The sequence below is a fragment of the Choloepus didactylus genome, chromosome X (assembly GCF_015220235.1).
Source record: "Choloepus didactylus isolate mChoDid1 chromosome X, mChoDid1.pri, whole genome shotgun sequence".
Taxonomy (NCBI): Eukaryota; Metazoa; Chordata; class Mammalia; order Pilosa; family Megalonychidae; genus Choloepus; species Choloepus didactylus.
The window spans coordinates 192,940,024-192,959,972 of record NC_051334.1 but is presented as its reverse complement, the minus strand read 5'-3'; the positions used below and the strand labels follow the sequence as shown (position 1 = coordinate 192,959,972).

The 19,949-nt window shown below is 38.9% G+C and overlaps 1 protein-coding gene across 1 annotated transcript; it reads left to right on the top strand.

Annotated features, from left to right (window-relative positions):
- Positions 1–1,165: 1,165 nt before the first annotated feature.
- On the top strand, positions 1,166–16,034 carry RAB39B (RAB39B, member RAS oncogene family). The gene is made up of 2 exons (XM_037822450.1): positions 1,166–1,588; positions 13,123–16,034. Exons 1-2 carry the CDS (start codon positions 1,374–1,376, stop codon positions 13,547–13,549), a joined length of 642 nt encoding a protein of 213 aa, XP_037678378.1. The 5' UTR covers positions 1,166–1,373; the 3' UTR covers positions 13,550–16,034.
- The last annotated feature ends 3,915 nt before the right edge of the window (positions 16,035–19,949 follow it).

The window sequence follows — 19,949 nt, the reverse complement described above, 5'->3', positions numbered from 1 at the left end:
GAATGTATAAACATACAATGGAATATGATTCAGCCGTAATAAGGAATGAAGTCCTGATGCATGTGACAACATGGAGAACTTTGAAAATCTTATGCTGAGTGAAATAAACCAGATACAAAAGGGCAAATATTTTATGATATCCATGATATGAAATAATTTGAATAAGCAAACTCATAGAGTTAGAATCTTGAATAGGTTCCCAGGGGATACTTTGGGGATAGAGAATGGTAAGAAGTTGATGCTTAAATTGTACAGAATTTCTATTTAGTTGATTGTAAAGTTTTGGATATAGAAGGTGGTGATGGTAGCACAATATTGTGAGTGTAATTAATGGCAGTAAATTATATATAGGAATGTGGTTAAAGGGGGAAATTTTAGGTCTATATGTTACTAGAATAAAAATTAAAAGATGAAACATAGAGTTATAAAACAAAGTGAACCCTACTGTAGATGACGGACTTTAGTTAATAGTACAAGTTTGATCTTTCATGAATTATAACAAATGTATGACAATAATACAAAGTATTGGTGTATGGGGGGAAAAACATCCAATGTAAACTATTAACTATAGTTAATAGCAACAATTTTAATACTCTTTCAACAATTGTAACAATGGTACCATACTAATATAAAGTGTCAACAATAGGGGAGCATATGGGAATGCTGTGTTTTTTCATGATTTTTTTTGAAAACTTATAACTTCTCTAATTAAACAAATTAAAAAATTAAAATAATAGGACATGTTTCACAGGCCTCCGTATTGGCTGTTTTAAATGAGGTAATCTATGTAAAATGTGTCACACAATGCCTAGAACATAGAATTTCTCAATAAATGCTAGATATTAGTATTTTAAAAGAATAGTACAATTATAAAAGTGCTATCATCAATTGTAACAAAAGATCCACATCAATACAAGGTGCTGGTGGTGGGGTGTTATATGGGAATACCATATTTTATGCATGATTGTTCTGTAAACCCACAACTTCTCTAACAAAAATGTTTTAAACAAAAAAGAGAGGGTGAAGAGAATGAGGAAGCGTGCTGTTTTCTCGGCTGTTTCTGCATGCGCTCCTTTTACAAACAGTACGGCGGACTGGGAGTCGCGTTTACGCAAGAAATTACAGTAACACGGTTGTCAGTGATGAGTCAGAGTGCGTGGTGCTGATGCTACTGCCATTTCACCACCTCTGAGAGCGCAGCATCCATCCTTTTGCTCTCGGCGCCTGGGCCTACCTCGCCTCGGGCTCCTAGGCCAGCGATGTGCTCACCGCCTAGCTAGATCTGGGCTGAGCCGCACTGTCTGAAACCTTGGCAGGGCGTCCTATCCCGCCGCTCCTGGCCCCGGGCAAAGGAGACCTGGCGAGCCACGGCCATGGAGGCCATCTGGCTGTACCAGTTCCGGCTCATTGTCATCGGGGATTCCACGGTGGGCAAGTCCTGCTTGATCCGCCGCTTCACCGAGGGCCGCTTTGCCCAGGTGTCGGACCCCACGGTCGGGGTGGATTTCTTCTCCCGCCTGGTGGAGATCGAGCCGGGAAAACGCATCAAGCTCCAGATCTGGGATACCGCGGGTCAAGAGAGGTTCAGGTGGGAGCGTAGCCTGGGCCCGGGAGCACGGTGGGAGGGTCGGAGGGGAAGAGGATTTCCTGGTCCTGGTCCTGGTCCCTGTCCGCAGTGGGCAACAACGAGGCTCTGAGGGAGCCTTTGCTAAAACCGGTCTTCCGCTGGCGGGGAATTCAGTGCACAGAGAAGTGCCCTGGCAGGGAAGGCCGGTCAATAACACGTAAGTCTTGCACCACAACTCCACCAACCTGCCCCTTGGTGGCTAATGAACTAGCTAGTATCGATCACTGAAATTCATCAATCTCTTTCTTTATGCACATACTTTCAAAAACGTTCCCACGTCATCCTAATATAAAGGAAATAGTGAAATACTGATGACTTACTTGACTGACATCTTGCAGTCAGTTCACATTCAGTGAGCATCCACTATGTGCCAAATACCAGGCTGGTTTCTGGGGAAACAGCCATAAGCAAACTCACACAAGGGGGAAATCATGTGAACAAAACAGACACAGCACCTTCCCACATGGAATGTCTGTGCTAGTGGAGAAAATAGATAATGAGCAATTACACAAAAGAGTGTCTTGTTCTTATTTACATGCCTAAGGCCTACTGAAATGCCTGGCACATAATGGGTAATCAAGGAATATGGTTAATTTTCTCTCACAACCTTTTACTTTTCCTTGGTAGCATTATCCTTTATAATCATATGTATGAACCTAGAGGAGGGACACTCACTCTGTTTGGGAAATCAGGGAAGGCCACCTGGAGATGAGGCTTGATAGTGTGACTGCCCAAGCTAAGACAGGAAAACTCTTAGGGAGAGGAAACAGCGTGTATAAAAAGTCAGAGAAGTGAAAGAGAGCAGAGTTTATGCAGAAAACTTTGCAGAAAGCAATTTGAGCTACAGTCAGATAGCGTAGCTGGAATCAGATCAAAGGGACTCAATAACCCATGTTTACCATAATTTATTCATTTATCATCAAACACTAACTGAGCATAAAAGACACTGGTTAGTCAATTGAGGAGGGATAAGGAAAAGAGATAATTACAAACTCCCTACTTCTACAACTACTTCCCTACTCCAACTCCCTACTTCTACAAACAACACCATGGCAAATACCCTTGTACAGGTTCACTTTGAACTTGTGATTGCATTTGTCATATTATAAGTGGAGAAAGTTATCTTTTCATTTTTATTAGGATTTCTTTTTGTATGAGCAGCTTGTTCATACCCATTGCTTATTATTTGTTGGATCCTATTGATTCTAACAGTTATAGATTTAAAATATTAACCTTTTTCTATCACATATTTTGTAAAATATTTTCTCAGTTTGTCATTTGCTTTTTACTTTGTTTAAGAAATATACTTTTTTATATATGGAAGGTTTTGATATTTATATGGACAAATGTATTCATTTTTTTACTTTTACAGCCTCTGGGCCTTATGTCAAATTTAGAAAGGGATTTGCCACTTTCTTTGCTAAATAATCACAAACCATCAATGTAATAATGTATTCTAGAGTTTTGACAGGGATCTACAGCTTACTTATTGATTTACTGAATCTATCTTTTCACAAATCAAACCCTTTGTTTGTTCATATCTAATTTTCTTGTATGCCTACCATTCTCCATGAATCTTCATACATAAGCAAATAGTCCCCAGAGTTGATTTGCTTCATTCTGGAGACCTGAACTCTTACAATCATCTAGCTAGGGCTTAATTCACTGAACAGTGTTCACTGTTAACATTGTGCCATTTTCTCTAAGTCTTAAGCCATTGAGTCCTTTGTTGTTTATCTTCTTCCAAGGAGAGAGAAAACTTAAAAATACACATAGATCAAAAAGCACAGTAGCCTGTTATTGTAGAGGTGTAGAATACACCTCTAAAAAGCTCTAATATGCTCTAAGCAAAGTACTATAATGTATGTTTATAATAAGGTTCCTAAAATCAAGAAAAAATATATGCAGGTTTTTCTGTTTAAGAAGTGTAGCAAATTAGAAATACTCTAATTAAAATGATTTAAATAATATTTTCAGGAGAAGCTTTGGTTATTGTGACAATAGGTTATAGATTCTTGTGTTATTATTCCCAGTTAACAGATAAAAAGGTGAATAATAATCATGGTTCCCATTTATTGCCAGACTACCATGACCCAGGCACTGTACTAAGTGTGTAACATGCACATTTACACACCTTTTCATTTATTAACTTCCCCAGACCCTGTGATATAGGCACCATTCTCCTTTTCCATTTTTTTTTTTTTTTTTTTTTTTTTTTTTTTTTTTTTAATCATCATTTTATTGAGATATATTCACATACCACGCAGTCATACAAAACAAATTGTACTTTCGATTGTTTACAGTACCATTACATAGTTGTACATTCATCACCTAAATCAATCCCTGACACCTTCATTAGCACACACACAAAAATAACAAGAATAATAATTAGAGTGAAAAAGAGCAATTGAAGTAAAAAAGAACACTGGGTACCTTTGTCTGTCTGTTTCCCTCCCCTACTTTTCTACACATCCATCCATAAACTAGACAAAGTGGTGTTTGGTCCTTATGGCTTTCCCAATCCCATTGTCACCCCTCATAAGCTACATTTTTATACAACTGTCTTCGAGATTCATGGGTTCTGGGTTGTAGTTTGATAGTTTCAGGTATCCACCACCAGCTACCCCAATTCTTTAGAACCTAAAAAGGGTTGTCTAAAGTGTGCATAAGAGTGCCCACCAGAGTGACCTCTCGGCTCCTTTTGGAATCTCTCTGCCACTGAAGCTTATTTCATTTCCTTTCACATCCCCCTTTTGGTCAAGAAGATGTTCTCCGTCCCACGGTGCCAGGTCTACATTCCTCCCTGGGAGTCATATTCCACGTTGCCAGGGAGATTCACTTCCCTGGGTGTCTGATCCCACGTAGGGGGGAGGGCAGTGATTTCACCTTTCAAGTTGGCTTAGCCAGAGAGAGAGGGCCACATCTGAGCAACAAAGAGGCATTCAGGAGGAGACTCTTAGGCACAAATACAGGGAGGCCTAGCCTCTCCTTTGCAGCAACCGTCTTCCCAAGGGTAAAACTTATGGTAGAGGGCTCAACCCATCAAACCACCAGTCCCCTATGTCTGTGGTCATGTTAGCAACCATGGAGGTGGGGTAGGCGAATACCCCTGCATTCTCCACAGGCTCCTCAAGGGGGCACTACATCTTTATTTTTTTTTTTTTTTTTCCCCTTGTTTGTCATTTTTTTTTTTTTTTTAACTTTCCCTTCTTTTTTCAAATCACCTGTATGAAAAAAAAAATTAAAAAGAAAACAAACATACAATAAAAGAGCATTTCAAAGAGACCATAGCAAGGGAGTAAGAAAAAGACAACTAACCTAAGATAACTGCTTAACTTCCAACATGTTCCTACTTTACCCCAAGAAAGTTACATAATATAGCAACATTTCAGTGAACTTGTTCCTACTACAACCATCAGAAATTAACAGACCATAGTCATTTCTGGGCATCCCCAGAACGTTAAATAGCTTATCTGTTCTTCCTGGATTATTGTTCCCCCTTCCTTAATTGCTCTCTACTGCTAGTTCCCCTACATTCTACATTATAAACCATTTGTTTTACATTTTTCAAAGTTCACATTAGTGGTAGCATATAATATTTCTCTTTTTGTGCCTGGCTTATTTCGCTCAGCATTATGTCTTCAAGGTTCATCCATGTTGTCATATGTTTCACCAGATCGTTCCTTCTTACTGCCGCGTAGTATTCCATCGTGTGTATATACCACATTTTATTTATCCACTCATCTGTTGAAGGACATTTGGGTTGTTTCCATCTCTTGGCAATTGTGAATAATGCTGCTATGAACATTGGCGTGCAGATATCTGTTCGTGTCACTGCTTTCCGATCTTCCGGGTATATACCGAGGAGTGCAATCGCTGGATCGAATGGTAGCTCTATATCTAGTTTTCTAAGGAACTGCCAGACTGACTTCCAGAGTGGCTGAACCATTATACAGTCCCACCAACAATGAATAAGAGTTCCAATTTCTCCACATCCCCTCCAGCATTTGTAGTTTCCTGTTTGTTTAATGGCAGCCATTCTAACCGGTGTTAGATGGTATCTCATTGTGGTCTTAATTTGCATCTCTCTAATAGCTAGTGAAGCTGAACATTTTTTCATGTGTTTCTTGGCCATTTGTATTTCCTCTTCAGAGAACTGTCTTTTCATATCTTTTGCCCATTTTATAATTGGGCTGTCTGTACTATTGTCATTGAGTTGTAGGATTTCTTTGTATATGCAAGATATCAGTCTTTTGTCAGATACATGGTTTCCAAAAATTTTTTCCCATTGAGTTGGCTGCCTCTTTACCTTTTTGAGAAATTCCTTTGAGGTGCAGAAACTTCTAAGCTTGAGGAGTTCCCATTTATCTATTTTCTCTTTTGTTGCTTGTGCTTTGGGTGTAAAGTCTAGGAAGTGGCCTCCTAATACAAGGTCTTGAAGATGTTTTCCTACATTATCTTCTAGGAGTTTTATGGTACTTTCTTTTATATTGAGATCTTTGGTCCATTTTGAGTTAATTTTTGTGTAGGGGGTGAGGTAGGGGTCCTCTTTCATTCTTTTGGATATGGATATCCAACTCTCCCAGCCCCATTTGTTGAAAAGACCATTATGGCTCAGTTCGGTGACTTTGGGGGCCTTATCAAAGATCAGTCGGCCATAGATCTGAGGGTCTATCTCTGAATTCTCAATTCGATTCCATTGATCTATATGTCTATCTTTGTGCCAGTACCATGCTGTCTTGGCAACTGTGGCTTTATAATAAGCTTCAAAGTCAGGGAGTGTAAGTCCTCCCACTTCGTTTTTCTTTTTTAGAGTGTCTTTAGCAATTCGAGGCATCTTCCCTTTCCAAATAAATTTGATAACTAGCTTTTCCAAGTCTGCAAAGTAGGTTGTTGGAATTTTGATTGGGATTGCATTGAATCTGTAGATGAGTTTGGGTAGAATTGACATCTTAATGACATTTAGCCTTCCTATCCATGAACATGGAATATTTTTCCATCTTTTAAGGTCCCCTTCTATTTCTTTTAGTAGAGTTATGTAGTTTTCTTTGTATAGGTCTTTTACATCTTTGGTTAAGTTGATTCCTAGGTACTTGATTTTTTTAGTTGCTATTGAAAATGGTATCTTTTTCTTGAGTGTCTCTTCAGTTTGTTCATTTCTAGCATATAGAAACATTACTGACTTATGTGCATTAATCTTGTATCCCGCTACTTTGCTAAATTTGTTTATTAGCTCTAGTAGGTGTATCGTTGATTTCTCAGGGTTTTCTAGATATAAGATCATATCATCTGCAAACAATGACAGTTTTACTTCTTCTTTTCCAATTTGGATGCCTTTTATTTCTTTGTCTTGCCGGATTGCCCTGGCTAGCACTTCCAGCACAATGTTGAATAACAGTGGTGACAGCGGGCATCCTTGTCTTGTTCCTGATCTTAGAGGGAAGGCTTTCAGTCTCTCACCATTGAGTACTATGCTGGCTGTGGGTTTTTCATATATGCTCTTTATCATGTTGAGGAAGTTTCCTTCAATTCCTACCTTTTGAAGTGTTTTTATCAAAAAGGGATGTTGGATTTTGTCAAATGCTTTTTCAGCATCTATTGAGATGATCAATTGATTTTTCCCTTTCGAGTTTTTAATGTGTTGTAATACATTGATTGTTTTTCTGATGTTGAACCATCCTTGCATGCCTGGAATGAACCCCACTTGGTCATGGTGTATGATTTTTTTAATGTGTCTTTGGATTCGATTTGCAAGTATTTTGTTGAGGATTTTTGCATCTATATTCATTAGGGAGATTGGCCGGTAGTTTTCCTTTTTGTAGCATCTTTGCCTGGTTTTGGTATTAGATTGATGTTAGCTTCATAAAATGAGTTAGGTAGTGTTCCATTTTTTTCAATGTTTTGAAAGAGTTTGAGTAAGATTGGTGTCAGTTCTTTCTGGAAAGTTTGGTAGAATTCCCCTGTGAAGCCATCTGGCCCTGGGCATTTATTTGTGGGAAGATTTTTGATGACTGATTGGATCTCTTTGCTTGTGATGGGTTGGTTGAGGTCTTCTATTTCTTCTCTGGCCAGTCTAGGTTGTTCATATGTTTCCAGGAAATTGTCCATTTCTTCTACATTATCCAGTTTGTTGTCATACAGTTGTTCATAATATCCTCTTATAATTTTTTTAATTTCTTCAGGATCTGCAGTTATGTCACCTTTTTCATTCATTATTTTGTTTATATGGGTCTTCTCTCTTTTTGATTTTGTCAGTCTAGCTAGGGGCTTGTCAATCTTGTTGATCTTCTCAAAGAACCAACTTTTGGTGATATTTATCCTCTCTATTGTTTTTTTGTTCTCTATGTCATTTATTTCTGCTTTAATCCTTGTTATTTCTTTTCTTGTACTTGGTTTAGGATTGGTTTGCTGTTCATTTTCTAGCTTCTTCAGTTGATCCATTAGTTCTTTGATTTTGGCTCTTTCTTCCTTTTTAATATATGCGTTTAGTGCTATAAATTTCCCCCTTAGCACTGCTTTTGCTGCATCCCATAGGTTTTGGTATGTTGTGTTCTCATTTTCATTCGTCTCTATATATTTAGCAATTTCTCTTGCTATTTCTTCTTTAACCCACTGATTGTTTAGGAGTGTGTTGTTTAACCTCCAGGTATTTGTGAATTTTCTAAGTCTCTGATGGTTATTGACTTCTAATTGTATTCCATTGTGGTCAGAGAATGTGCTTTGAATGATTTCAATCTTTTTAAATTTATTGAGGCTTGTTTTATGTCCCAGCATATGATCTATTCTGGAGAAAGTTCCGTGAGCACTAGAAAAGTATGTGTATCCTGGTGATTTGGGATGTAATGTCCTGTATATGTCTGTTAAATCTAATTCATTTATCAGATTGTTTAGGTTTTCAATTTCCTTATTGGTCTTCTGTCTGGTTGATCTATCTATAGGAGAGAGTGATGTGTTGAAGTCTCCCACAATTATTGTGGAAACATCAATTGCTTCCTTTAGTTTTGCCAATGTTTCTCTCATGTATTTTGTGGCACCTTGATTGGGTGCATAGACATTTATGATTGTTATTTCTTCTTGCTGAATTGCCCCTTTTATTAGTATGTAGTGGCCTTCTTTGTCTCTCAAAACATCCCTGCATTTGAAGTCTATTTTATCTGAGATTAATATTGCTACACCTGCTTTCTTTTGGCTGTAGCTTGCATGAAATATTTTTTTCCATCCTTTCACTTTCAGTTTCTTTGTGTCCCTGTGTCTAAGATGAGTCTCTTGTATGCAACATATTGATGGTTCATTTTTTTTGATCCATTCTGCGAATCTATATCTTTTAATTGGGGAGTTTAATCCATTTACATTCAACGTTAAAAACCGTGAAGGCATTTCTTGAATCGGCCATCTTATCCTTTGGGTTATGTTTGCCATATTTTTCCCTCTCTCTATTAATATCCTTTATTGTACCCATACCGAATCTCTTTAGTACTGAACCTTTCTCCAAGTCTCTCTGTCCTGTCTTTGTTTCTCTGTCTGTAGGGCTCCCTTTAGTATCTCCAGTAGGGCAGGTCTCTTGTTAGCAAATTCTCTCAGCATTTCTTTGTCTGTGAAAAATTTAAGCTCTCCCTCAAATTTGAAGGAGAGCTTTGCTGGATAAAGTATTCTTGGCTGGAAATTCCTCTCTCTCAGAATTTTAAATATATCGTGCCATTGCCTTCTCGCCTCCATGGTGGCTGCTGAGTAGTCACTACTTAGTCTTATGCTGTTTCCTTTGTATGTGGTGAATTGCTTTTCTCTTGCTGCTTTCAGAACTTGCTCCTTCTCTTCTATGTTTGACAGTGTGATCAGTATATGTCTCGGAGTGGGTTTTTTTGGATTTATTCTATTTGGAGTTCGCTGAGCATTTATGATTTGTGTATTTATGTTGTTTAGAAGATTTGGGAAGTTTTCCCCAACAATTTCTTTGAATACTCTTCCTAGACCTTTACCCTTTTCTTCCCCTTCTGGGACACCAATGAGTCTTATATTCGGACGCTTCATATTATCTATCATATCCCTGAGGTCCATTTCGAGTTTTTCAATTTTTTTTCCCCATTCTTTCTTTTATGCTTTCATTTTCCATTCTGTCATCTTCCAGGTCACTGATTCGTTGTTCAACTTCCTCTAGTCTTGTACTATGAGTGTCCAGAATCTTTTTAATTTGGTCAACAGTTTCTTTAATTTCCATAAGATCATCCATTTTTTTATTTAGTCTTGCAATGTCTTCTTTATGCTCTTCTAGGGTCTTCTTGATTTCCTTCATATCCCGTACTAGGGTCTCATTGTTCATCTTTAGTTCTTTGAGTAGCTGCTCTAGGTGTGTCTCTTCTGGTCTTTTGATTTGGGTGCTTGGGCTTGGGTTATCCATATCGTCTGGTTTTTTCATATGCTTTATAATTTTCTGTTGTTTTTGGCCTCGTGGCATTTGCTGTCCTTGATAGGGTTCTTTTAGGGTTTGTAGACCAGTTGAAGTCCTTATCTCTAATTTATCAGATCTACAGCTTCGTGGAGTACACTTTCTCTAACTAACCAGCAGGTGGCGTCCACGAGCCACCTGTTCTCCACAAGCCAGATCTCCCCTGCTTAGCCTTTTTGGTGAGTGGGGGAGTGAGTCTTGTGGGGCCCAATTGGTGTCCCAAGCTTGCGTGTGTAGTTGGTGTTGCCTGCCCTGTATGTGGGGCGTGTTTCTGGGCAGTCGGGGAGGGGGGGTGGCCCTAACAATCAAATCTCCCTGATGATCCTAGAGTTTTAAAGCTACTGCAATAGTCTAATCCTTCAGTTCAGTCCTGCCACAGTTTGTCTCTGCCACTGACCCACAAGTCTTTGGTATTGGCGTATGGCTCCTGAGACTTGCAAGTGGGCCCCTCTTCCAGGCTGTGCACCCCGGGTCCTCTGTTGAGGGATGACTGTGCTATGTCACAGGTGATTGCCGTCCCCCCAGGGCAGTTCTGGGCTGCTGGGCTGTGTTGGGAGGCTCCCAGTCTGCTCAAATGATGGCTGAATGGGGCTCTGTTAATTCACACTGCTCCCCCTTCCCAGCTCTGGGACATTCAGCTGAGGTTGCAGGGAAGGCTAATGTCCACGCCCAGTTTTGTGGTGTGTGCCTGTTATTTGAAGCACTTCCGTCACACTGGGTTGTCTGGGGCAGCTCTGGGCTATGGGGCTGGCGATGGGCAGGAGTGTTTCCTGTCCACCAGGATGGTGGCTGTGAGCGGACACCCCCCTTTTCTTGGGAAGTTGTGTTGTTTAGTGAATTTTCTCAGCCACTGGATTATTGCCTTTTGTCTCAGAGCTCTCTTATTTCTGCTCTTGACTTGACGTGCCCAAATTTCAATTCTTTGAAGCTTTCTGTATTGAGCTTCTTAGAGTAATTGTTTTAGAAAAAGCAAAAAGGATTTAAAAAAAAAAAAAAAAAAAAAAACGGCCCTCCTCAGAGATCTAATGGGTTATTGAAATGCTAATAGACAAAGCAACCAGGGCCATTAAGGAAAGGTGCCCTGGGCAGAGAGATCAGCCTTGCTTCGGGATTTGCATATGCGCCTCAAGGCCTGATCTCCGCCCTTCCCCTTTCTGTGTTCACCAGAACTCCAAAAATCCTCTGCTTTTACTTTGGAGCTTCTCGTGTTGTTTTCCTTCTATGCCCGTCTCCTCTCTGCTGGGCTGGCTGCTCTCAGAGTCTCTGGTGTCTGGCCTCAGTCTATCTATGGTTGGAGTTTGAATCAGTAGAATGAGTTTCCGATGAGAGCAGCCACTGCAATTCTCCCTTCTCCTTCCTGGAGCTGACAGCCCCTCCTCCCCCGAGACTGAGCCTGGCAGGGAGGGGCGCGGGTCCCCTGGCCGCAAAAACTTACAGATTTCGGTGATCTCAGCAGTTCCACGTTTTCATGAGTGTTGTATGAAGTATGCCCAAAGACAGATTGCTCTGTGGTGTCCAGTCCACGCAGTTCCTGGCTTTTTACCTACTTTCCTGGAGGAGTAACTAAAACTTACAGCTCACCAGTCTGCCATCTTGCCCCGCCTCTCCTTTTCCATTTTATAGATAAAAAAGTTGAGGCTCAGAAAAGGATAGTGACTTGTCCAAGGGCACACAACTAGTTAGTGATGGAGTCAGGGTCACTGCTCAAATCCACTTGGTTTGATTCCAAAGCTTGAGCTGGTAACCACTGTTTTATTACCTCCCAGATCTGTCTGACTATACCACTGGTTCTCTTTTTACTGTTACTTCTCCTTCCTCCATTTTATCCCTAACTCAACACACACACACACACAAATATACCCCACCCCTAGCTTATTCTCAACATAGCACAGAAAATGTTTTGTTCACTTTACTTTTACTTTTACCCTATCCACAAGCTCCTACCTACTCCTCTCCATCTAAGGATGCAGAAGGTGATTTTTATTCAAGACAGCTAGTAGATTTTCTTCAAGATCTAAAGTCTCTTATGCAATGTTGAGCAAAGGTACCTGGAGAAAATCTGAGTCCCCTTCACCATCCTGAGGGCTGAGGATCTCTGTAGTAATGTGAATTACTGAAACTCTTAGTTAGGTTCCATACTTTACTAACACCCTCCTAGCTGCAAAGCACTGAGAGGCTTATAAACAAAGAGAAATCTAGGGTTAGGTCCCACTCTAGAGGAATTAATATTCTCGATGCTGAGTTGAGAAAAGTGCACACAAATGTCTGATAAAAGTACATGTGATAATAACCAACAGGAAAGTCACTAACAGTGCTTTAGGCCATGAAACTGTGAACATGAGGGTGTAGTGTTAAGACATCAGCCTATGAGACTAACCAACAAAAATGTACCACCATTGCATTTGAAAACAGAGAAATATGGCTAACAAAAGGATAAGAGTATGGACTCTGTGAGGAAAATTACTTAACTGTGAAGAAGACCCTAGTTATGTTCTAGTAGATTAGGGCATGCTGGCAGTTTTCCCAGCTGGTTGCTCCTGAATTGGCCTGTCTCTGTTAACCATGAAATTCATTTTTATTAAAAATAATATCCTATTTCAACTACTAATGTTTGTAGTGAATTCTCCAGTCGCAGAACACTTTAAAATCCATTATTTCGTTTTGCCTCATGATAACCCTGTAACCTAGGTATACTATTTTGTAGAAGAGGAAGTTTCTGTCAGTTATTCAGATTTGGGGGTGAGAGAGTTAGTTGTGGTTTTGTATGAAGGCAAGAAATAGAACTCAGTGGTCTCCCAGGGTCACTAACCATTGCTGAATTGAGGGAAAATGCATGAGCATTCATTTCTACAAGAAGCCAACTCAAAGTTTTGCCCAATTGAAAATTCACATGCCATTCTTATTATGGAATGACCTATCCCCTTGTTAAAAAAGAGGAAATCAATTTTACTGACTGTCAGTAATCAGAAACACTAGTATACAGTATCTAAGTAAAATGAAGAGCAAGAGTTTTGGCATGGCCTTTATTCTTTGCTTCTTTCTTGTGTTTTAGATCCATCACTCGCGCCTACTACAGGAACTCAGTAGGTGGTCTTCTTTTATTTGACATTACCAACCGCAGGTCCTTCCAGAATGTCCATGAATGGTTAGAAGAGACCAAAGTACACGTTCAGCCCTACCAAATTGTATTTGTTCTGGTGGGTCACAAGTGTGACCTGGATACACAGAGGCAAGTGACTCGACATGAGGCAGAGAAACTGGCTGCTGCGTACGGTATGAAGTACATTGAAACATCAGCCCGTGATGCCATTAATGTGGAGAAAGCCTTCACAGACCTGACAAGAGACATATATGAACTGGTTAAAAGGGGGGAGATTACAATCCAGGAGGGCTGGGAAGGGGTGAAGAGTGGATTTGTACCAAATGTAGTTCACTCTTCAGAAGAGGTTGTCAAATCAGAGAGGAGATGTTTGTGCTAGTCAGCCCTTTTATTTCTAAAACATGCTCTCCAACCTGAACTTAAAAGTGATTGAAATTGATAGAACCCTTGTGTGACTGAAGAGAACTCAGATTCCATTTTGGATACCAAGTGAGCCTCCTTCCCAGTGGGGACTCTGACAGACCCTATGTGCGGGTAAATGGTGGGGCCTGAGTGCTGTGACTGAGGGACTGAATTGCTGACATGGGTCAGGCACTGTTTTCTAGCTACTCCATGTGCCCATTGTGGACCACATATTAAGGGGCTAGGATGTGGGGAACTAGGTCCTAGAAAAATACACTATAGACAGGTCAACTTTTTCTTGGTATTTCAGTTCATTCCTAGGTCATGAACATAAAGAAATATATAAAGGGGGAAAAAGTATCACATTGGGAACTTAAAAAGACTATAAGATATAAGATCAATTTATTCAGTGAGAATATCCTACACAAAATATGTGTGCTGGGATTGGCTAAAGTACCAATAAGCTTCTAAACAGCTCACCTGTAAAATGAGGGGAGTGGACTATTTGCTAAGGCCTTTTCGAGTTTTGGTGTTTGAGTAAAAATGATGTTAATATGAAAAGGGAGGCCATTTACATGCTATTATAATCACATTTGAAAATGTGGATACCGTTATAATAGAATAACCATCTGGAAGAGGAAAGAAATTTTATCACGCAAATTACTCTATATGTAGGAGGAAGAATCACTCTCCCCTCTGACCATGCCCGGGCTCTCATTAAGAAGTATTTGGCATCAAGAATGCAGGGATTGCCTCTGATAACCCTGAGGCAAACACTAATTCATGAATTGTGAACTGAGTACCTGCTAAACTGGAGGCGCTGTAAACCTAACAAGCACTTTACAGTTAACACTGCAATCTTATTTATTTGATCGTCACAATAGGCCTGTCAGGTTTTTGTCCCCCATTTTACAGAAGAGCAAACTATGAGCCAGGAGACTCACTTGGTCATGGTCAAGATCTCCTGACTCCTAATTTCTGTTCTTTTCACCAGATCACTCTGCTGTTAGATGAACGAACTGTTATTAAATTGTTTACTTTGGAAGAGAGGTGACTGTAAATAAATGTTCTCTACATGTTAGGATTCGTTTTCCTTATTAATTACAACTCAGCTATAATCCTGAGGGCACCTGGGGATGAATCTAAGCCCATTCAGGTATTATTGACAAGAGGGCTTTAAATAAGTGAATAATTGCACAACTGAAATATATTAGAACTGCATGGGCTGTTAAGTGTTCTTATCACTAAAACAGTGGACATTTTATTGAAAGGAACCAAATACAGTGATGGGAAGTAGGGTGAGGATAAAATACTCACCTCACAATGACATGGGCCATCTGTTTGCCATATACCTACACTGGATTCTTGTCTATTCTAGAGAGTCCAGTTCTTAATTCTCAGGTGAACAGACAACTAGTTGCATCAGAAAAAATGGAATGGCTAGCTCTGAAGTTCCATTATCTTATTGAAGAGAGGTGATGCTTTAAATTATATTTTGGATTGTAGCCAGTTCAGCTAGGCAAAAGCCATACTTTTCATAATACAAAACTATCCTGATTAAAGTCAGGTTTCTCATATCCATTATGTAGGAAAGCCTAAGAATGGCAAATTGAACTTCAGTATGAAAGTGACTGAATCTGAAAGTTTGGGGGTTTATTTCAGAATAAAGAAGCCAAATAATGAAAATTATGGAAAACTATTTTGCCACCTGTGCCCCAAGTTGGATGAGCAAACCACCTTGGACCAATTTACAGCATCAACTACAAATGAACTAATCATCATCTCTACCTTTGTTTCACATGACCTGGCCTAGGTAATAAAGTTGCCAGTTTCATGGTTGTAGAAGGCAAATAAAAGATGGTAAATTGGGTTAACACAAATTTTCATCAACTGCTATGCTTAATTATGTTTAAAAATACTGAAAGCAAGATTATCCAGTGGGTAAATGAGCATTGACTGGATTCTGTCAGTTCAAAAAAAGGATAGAAACAAAACTTCTCTATGGTTTCCTTGACTAAATTATATTATATGTAAACTTTTCCCATTTCTTGCGTTTTTTAGGCAGGTTTAAAAATACTCGGCATAGATCCAGCAGAGGTGGCTGAGCTTAATTGCTTAAATAAGTTCTAGAATCTTTAAAAATCATTTTAGTAGAATTCAGTGCTACTGTCACTGCAATAAGTGGGTTTTAGCAAATAAGTGTGAAAAAATCGGGTGTTAATATAATACTAAGGGTAAAGCTTTAGAAGCTATTTTACTACATAGGTATAGAAAAGATAAACTAACTTGTAACAAAGATCACACTGCATGTTGGATTAGATTGTCTCATATTCCACAGTAAAATGTACTGTATACTTTTCCTCACTTTGTTGTGCACTGTAATGAAATGTGAAAAATTGCTTTATTTAGCTGTATGTGAATGAAAACATGCTTGTATTTAGTAAAATGGTTGATTACATGACTGTGAGATTCCAAGTGTGTTGAAGCTATTTCCAGAATTTGTTACTACAGCAACACAAACACTCCCACGGAGATCAATAAGATACAACCTGTACTATTCTAACACCCCGTTTCTCCACTCCCCTTTATAGAAAGACTCCTCAGAAGTCTGTATTCCCTGTTTCCAATTCTTCCAGTCTCTCTCGAACCTCGCCAATCAGGCTCTTGCTCATACCACGGAAATGCTCTGGTCAAAGTCACCAATGACCTCCATATTGCTAAATCCAAGGGTCATTTCTTGATCTTCATCTTATTTGACACACCAACAGTACTGGACAGAGTCCATCACCCCCTTATCCTTAAAACACTCCCCAGAGTTCAGTCCTCAACATGTTTTCTTCACTTACATTAATTCCTTTGGCGACCTCATTTAGTCCTGTGGCCGTAAATATCATCCATGAACCAATGAATCCTGAATTTATATCTCCAGCTTGTCTCTTTTCCATGGACTCCAGAGCCTCATAACCAACTGCCTATCCAACATCTCCATTGAATGTCTATTATTAAGTATCACAAACTTAATGTTTCCCAAACCAGGCTCCTTCTGTTCCAACCTAAATCTGTTCCTCCCGTAGCCTTCCCCTCCTAGGTAAATGGCAATTCTGTCCTTCCATGTACTCTTTCCAAAAACCTAGGAGTCATCCTTGATGCCTCTTTTTCACACCCCACATCTGATTTATCTGGAAAATGTGATGTCTCTAGTTACCTTAAAAATATAAAAACAGAATCTGATAGCTTTTCATTATTTTAACATACTGATCCTGGCCACTATCACTTGTTGCTTGAGTGACTGTAGTAGCTTGCCAGCCTGATTTCCACAGAGAAGCCAGAGCAGCCTGATAAAACATTAATTATAAGCAATCATCAACTCATAATTCTCCAGCTTAAAACCTAAAGTCCTTCCAATGACCTACAAAACACTTAGAAATGAATTCCATCCCCATCCCTGTAACTTTGTTTCTTACTGCTGACCCCTTGTTCATTCCATTCTGGCTACACAGGCTTCTTTCCTGTTCTTCAAACATATCAACTACATTCCCATCTAAGGCTCTTTACACTTGTTCTTCCCTCTATCTGGAATTCTCTTCTCTGAGATATCTTCATGGGTTGTTTTCTCACCTCCATCAAGTTCTGGAGCAGGCAGCTTTCCGAAACCAGATAAGACATGGCTCCAGAAGTTGTTCCTGCTAGCTGGACCTGGCTAGAGTCTAACTCTTTAGTCTTCCATTGGGAACAACAAAGTTTAGGGTATAAATAAAGGAAAAGGAAACATAATGAGAGAATAGGAAACCTGGAGAGTATGGTTTCACAAGAAAGAGTGGACAATTGTATCGAAATGCAGCAGTAGGTTCAGAAAGAAAAGGACTAAAATATATTATAGGATTTGAGGGAGCAGGAAATCATGTGTGGCCTTTGTCAGTGTAGTGTCGGTTCTCAGGAAGTTGGTGTTCTCAGTCCCCTCTGGGGCCCAATATTTTTCATACTATCTACCCTCTTCCTGGGCAATCTTACTTCCATACTTTAGTTACCATCTTTGTATTGATGACTGCCACATGAGTGACTCCAGACCTCTCTTCAGGGTGTTACACCAATACAGCCAACATGTCTACTAAACACCCACAAATTCCTCAAGCAACATATCCAATACTGAAATCAACATCTATCAAGACATGCTCCTTCCACCCATCTTCCTCATCTCTGTAAATGAGGCCCCTACCCACCACCTCGCTTAACACAGAAACTTAGGAGTTAACCTTAATTACTCACTTCCTCTCACCTCCCACATAAAACTGATCATCAAGCACTGTCAGCTCTATCTTCAAAATATATTTCTCCATCTCCATTGCTATCATCTTTGTCCAAAGCATTATCAACTCTTACCTGAACTACTTCAATATCTTCCTAACTGATCTCCCTATTTCTGCTCTTGTTCCCAACTCCATAATACATTTTCAACAGCCAGAGTGATCTTTTCAAAACATAAATCAGATCAAGTCATTCCCCTGGTTAAAACCCACCAGTGGTTTCTCAACGAATGTAGAATAAATGCCAAATAAACCTCACATTTCTTAACAAGGCTATGAGGTCCTACATGATTTGGCCTCTGCCTGTCTTTCCAATTGTAAGCGCCACAAAAGTTGGAATCTTACCTTGTTCACCAGTATGTCTCCAACCTGTAGCATACATAGGTAGTAAGCAGTCAATAAGTACTTGAATGAATGTCTGTTCTCTTGCTCTACCTTAACCAATTAACCTTTACTGTTACTTCACTTCAGTAAATACATATATATATACCTATCCTGAAGCATATCAAATTTTATATAGCCTTTGAAATTCCTCCCTGATTAGAATCTCTGATTGTCCACTCTCCACCTATTTTAAATTTCTTTAGGAACTTCAACCACTACCCATTGCCCATCTATCAACTACCTCTTGCCTTTGGTCAAGAAAATGATTGTTCAAAGTTTGGTCCATTTCCTTCTAGGTTTTTTATTTTACTTTTCAAAAGATTGTTTAACATAGTGGTTAAGAGTTCAGATTTTGGAGTAAGACAGACGTGAGTTAAATTCTAATGCTACCAGCTAATATATGTGTGATGCAATCTCTCTGAGTCTCAGTTTTTACACATACATTAAATGTGACAATAACAGAATTTAACTGATTGAGTTATTGTGAGGATGCAATGAGATAATCCATACAAAGTACTTACTTAATACAGGCCCTGACACTTGGCAAATGTCAAATAGTACCCAGAAAATGTTAGGTATTACAATATGTTTGCATGTAAATGAATCTTTTTCATAAATGTTATCATATAACACATGCTGTGCTATTACCTTTTTCACATACAGTATATCTTGGACATCATTTCCTATAAATATATGAAAGCAGGGGCTACATCACTTTTTGCTAATCATTATCTCTCTACAGTCAATCAGGGCCCCTGGTACATATTTGTTGAATATTATCAGGAAGAGCATTAACTAGTATACTGAAGATGGCAAAGCAGAAAGAAGAAAACTGGGTCCTTGATGGTGTCACTGAGGATTTAATAATCCTGGAGCCACACTATATTAAGACTCCTTGTTACATGAGAGAATAAATTCATTTTCATTTAGTTTATGCCATTTTTTTCCATTTATGGCTGAAAGTCTCCTGACACAACAGTATTCCACTGTATGGATGTACAAGTTATTTAATTGATCCTCATTAGTGGACATTAGGTTGCATGCAATTTTTTGTTCTTATAAAGCAATTCTGCAATGCAAATATATGTTTGTATATTTGACTAATTATGTTCTCAAGTTAAAATCCTAGAAGTGTAATTCATAACTCAAAGAATTTATATATTTAAAATTTTGATACAATTGATCAGATTGCTCTCTAGAAGGATTTTACTAAATGCCCAGTAACAATGTATGATAATGTCTATGCTGGATATTATTGTCAATCTTTTAACTCTTTGCAAATCTGAGAGGTGAATAATATATCAGTATTTTTTAAAATTTCTATATCTTTGATTATTAGTTTTCTGCTGCTTGCAGTTAGAAGTAGTCCTAATTGACACAAGGGCATTTTTCTTATTAATTAGTAAGATTTCCTTATAAATGGAAATTAGTTCTTTACCACATTATAAATATTTTTCCAGGTTTTTCTGAGTTTTAATTTTATTTATGGTGTTTAGTAATACAGAAGTCTTTAATTTTTAGATGATAAATCTGTCGTCTATAAGAAACTGGAAACAGTGATTGTCTCAGAGTTGGGGAACTGAGTGGCTATGGGTCAAGGCTTGGAGAAGATATTTCCTTTGGGCAACATTTTTTATCTTTTGATTTTTGTACCATTCTATTGTTTTTTTCTTGTACAGTCTATTATAT